Below are 3955 nucleotides of genomic sequence, written 5' to 3' on the forward strand. Positions count from 1 at the left end.
GAAAAATTCCAAGTTTGTATAGAAACTGGTAGAACTGATATTGTAATAATTATATGTAAATTATGGGATGTTACAAAATGTCGAAACCAATATTTTGCTTAATTATTTTATAAATATTGGTTTTTTTCCTGTGCTTTCCAATATAAATTAATTTATTTAGCGGTAGAAACAAACATGCCACAGAAGATTAGGGAGAAAGTTTTGAATATAAAAAGTTGAATGAAAGGGATAAATTTGTAATATAGCAAAGGTTGAACAAAAAGGATAAAGTTTTCAATAGTAAAACTTAACTAGTCAGCATCATGCCATTTCAATTTAAAATAAATGTGTTTTATTATTTTCAAGTCATTTGCAAAAGTCTAACCTAACTCATTCTTTAATAGTTAATAACTTCAAATATTTTAAAACATAGTTTTTATAAAAAATAATAAGCTCAGAATTAATCTGTAAATGATAAATAAAAAAGAGTTAAGAAAGCGGGTCCCACACAAAAGTAAGAAAACAAAACCACCCTCCCGCTCGGAGTGAAAGATAGAAAGAGAAAGAAATAGAAATAATTTTCCGGGAAAATTCCAGTGCTGATCGGAATCGGAAATGAGTAGGGTTTGGTTTTTGGTATTCCTTCTTCTGATCTCGAAATGCGATGAAGTGTGGAGCTCATACGCAGGTTCCGCTAGCTCCATCATCAACCCTTCCAAGGTCAAACAGGTTTCCTGGAAGCCAAGGTAAGCTCTCTGTTTCACTCTTTTCGCTGTCTGCTGCGTCGATTCCATCTTTTAACTTCATGAATTTCGAATCCATGTCTGCAGAGCTTTCGTGTATGAAGGTTTCCTCACGGATTTGGAGTGCGACCACTTGATCTCTATAGTGAGTATTCATTTCTAATTTGAGCAAAAACTATTACTCTCATGATGCTTCAATTATTCTGTTAAGCTATTTGTGGTTGTCGGTTTAGGCCAAATCAGAGCTTAAGAGATCTGCCGTAGCGGATAATCTCTCTGGAGATAGCACGTTGAGTGATGTTCGAACAAGCTCTGGCATGTTCATTTCCAAGAATAAGGTATTTTCCTCGCCCTCTGTTTGTTTGATGTAAAGAATAGTTTTTTCAATATTCATTATCAATTTTGTTGAGCTTTTTATTTTTATTTTTATATGCTTATAGGATCCTATTATTTCTGGTATTGAGGACAAGATTTCGTCATGGACCTTTCTTCCCAAAGGTACTACGCCTTATATAGAAAATATCATCATCAAAAATCTGCACGCTATCCTTCTAAATTTTGGGTGGACTTGTGTTTTTTCCTCCTCCTACTCCGCAAGTGTTTTTTTTCTAATGCTGAATGTTTGATTTGTTTTGTTATTTGCTTGTGGATGGGTATACATACAATCATTATATTTGGTGTTCATTAACCTTTTCTAGTTCTAACATGTTTGATTGCTCACGATCATGAGTAGGAAGTCACGATATAGATATATACATTTCACTATTTCTGCGTATCCCTTGCTGTTTTGTTATTTGCCTTCCTTGGCTTTAAAAGGAAGTTCGTCAATAAAAGGGAAGTAATAGGTAAAGAGTAGATTGCTCTATGATAATAAAGTAATCTTATGAGAAAGTTAGTAATATTCAATGAACCGGTAAAAAAATAAAAAATATGGTATGATTTAATTAAAATATATGACCCACATTGAAAGTGATGCATATTTCAGGATCAGAAAGTATTTACCCTTGATTTCTGAATCAATAGTATGTCCTGCAAATTATCTTTCTATATATGTGTGTATGTATTATATATTTAATTATTGTATCACACTGTGGCTTGCAAAGCTTGGGACTGCAGAAGAGAATGAACGTGCAAGTTAAATGATGAAAATGGTCTAAATTCTTGTATATACATGCAAGCACACATACTTATGAACAAGCACCAATCAGTTTCCTGGTTATATTTATGTTGAATTCCAGAAAATGGGGAAGATATACAAGTATTGAGATATGAGCATGGACAGAAATACGACCCGCATTATGATTACTTCACTGATAAGATTAACATTGTTCGGGGTGGACACCGCATCGCTACTGTTCTCATGTATCTCACTAATGTAACCAAAGGCGGTGAGACAGTGTTCCCTTCTGCTGAGGTTTGTATAACACAAGTAATTGATGTATGTCTTTCTTCAGAAAATAAAGTTCATCTTTGAAATAGTTTGTCAAAAATTATTTTTCTTCAGTGAATGGCTTTGGTGTCCAGCTGAATTTCTTCAGTGCCGTTATATTGTGTCAGTTGAATGTGCCAAATTTTCTTCCTAGCTGAGATTAGTTTATCTCACATTATGACTAGAGCTGACATATTATGCCATTTCTGACACCAAATAGTGAAAGACTTAGAAACTGAGAAGAGATTTTGGCGATAAAACATTGAAATGACAGCTTTGGTCCCTGAATATGTAAGGTGACAATTTGGTCCTTGATAAAACAAAAAAATTGATTTGATCCTTGAATGCGAACAAGTATATATTGGTACCTGAACTTTTCAACCTAATGACAAATTGGTCTAAAAAATTACAATTCAGTGTCAATTTGATCCTTTAAATGATACAACTTAAATGACAAAATAGTTTTATCAATCTTAACAGCAGAATGCAATTGTTGCACTTTTTATACATTTAAGAGCTAAATTAAAATTTCGATTGTTTTAAGGATCAGATTGCCATCGGTTTGACCTGATTGCGGGTCATCTTTGCTGGAATATCAGACAGGGAGTATACTGTTGAGTACATGTAGAAAGTGCATGTTACGCTCACTACTTGTATTTTCGTTCTTGGAATAGTGGAGGTTGTCCATATGATATTCTCAAGTTCCTCTTTGATAGTTCCTTCGGTTTCTGGCGCTAATTACCAACATGTATTTTTGCTTTGAAATTTTGTTCTGCTTACAGGAATCTCCTCGTCGCAGAGGCTCTGAAACAAGTATCGATCTATCTGAATGTGCCAAAAAAGGAATTGCAGGTGGGCAATTGGATCAGCAATTACTCTTATTGGTTTTTCTCTGTATCATACTTTCTGTCACGTTTTCTGCTATTCAATTTGTGCTAAGTAGTTGTTCTTCTCTTCTTACCTGGCATTGCATTAGTGAAACCGCGGAGAGGGGATGCACTTCTTTTCTTCAGTCTCCACACGAATGCCACCCCAGACACTAGCAGTCTCCATGCTGGATGCCCTGTGATCGAAGGTGAAAAATGGTCGGCAACAAAGTGGATTCACGTAGACTCGTTTGACAAGACGGTGGGAGCTGGAGGGGACTGTTCGGATCGACATGTAAGCTGTGAGAGATGGGCTTCCCTTGGAGAATGCTCTAATAATCCCGAGTATATGATTGGATCTTCAGACCTTCTTGGCTACTGTAGGAAGAGCTGCAAGGCATGTTAGAAACTTTACTCAATGCTTTCCAAGATCCTACATGTCATCTCTACCACGGGTTTCAGATTTCAACTAGTTCTGCATGATTGTAATGCTGTTAGCCCTTCAATCAGCGTTCTACAGTCTCAATCTCACTTCAAATGGAAGAATTAGTTCTTCTTGGGGATTCTTATTTTTTTTATCGGTTATTTTGTATGTATAAGAAGATATGACAAATTCAAATTAATTTATTATTATCTTGATTTTATAAGTAAAAATTATTTTCCAATGACTATTTTAAGATTTTCAAAATAAAATTAGAACATAAATCACTTTACACAATGTGAAACTAATGAGAGGCGGAAAAGGTGTAGATCCCTGCTGCAGAACTGGTGCAAAGAGGATCATGTGCAGATCATCTGATGGCAGAGGAAATTAGTAACATGTGCCAAGGTATCTGTTAAAAGTGCGGGAACAGTCTTAGTGGGGTCTGAGTTAAGCAAACAAGTTCTATGGAGGGTAAAGGGTGTTGTTCCTGCAGTGCGTGTATGGCACAGCCACT

The 3955-nt window shown here is 35.5% G+C and overlaps 1 protein-coding gene across 1 annotated transcript; it reads left to right on the top strand.

Annotated features, from left to right (window-relative positions):
* The first annotated feature begins 505 nt into the window (after positions 1 to 505).
* On the top strand, positions 506 to 3688 carry LOC137806932 (probable prolyl 4-hydroxylase 4). The gene is made up of 7 exons (XM_068607328.1): positions 506 to 725; positions 810 to 867; positions 956 to 1060; positions 1163 to 1220; positions 1961 to 2136; positions 2934 to 3003; positions 3128 to 3688. The coding sequence occupies exons 1-7, from the start codon at positions 595 to 597 to the stop codon at positions 3421 to 3423; spliced, it is 894 nt and encodes a 297-aa protein (XP_068463429.1). The 5' UTR covers positions 506 to 594; the 3' UTR covers positions 3424 to 3688.
* Positions 3689 to 3955: the final 267 nt, after the last annotated feature.

This window comes from Phaseolus vulgaris, chromosome 3 (genome assembly GCF_000499845.2).
Source record: "Phaseolus vulgaris cultivar G19833 chromosome 3, P. vulgaris v2.0, whole genome shotgun sequence".
Classification (NCBI taxonomy): domain Eukaryota; kingdom Viridiplantae; phylum Streptophyta; class Magnoliopsida; order Fabales; family Fabaceae; genus Phaseolus; species Phaseolus vulgaris.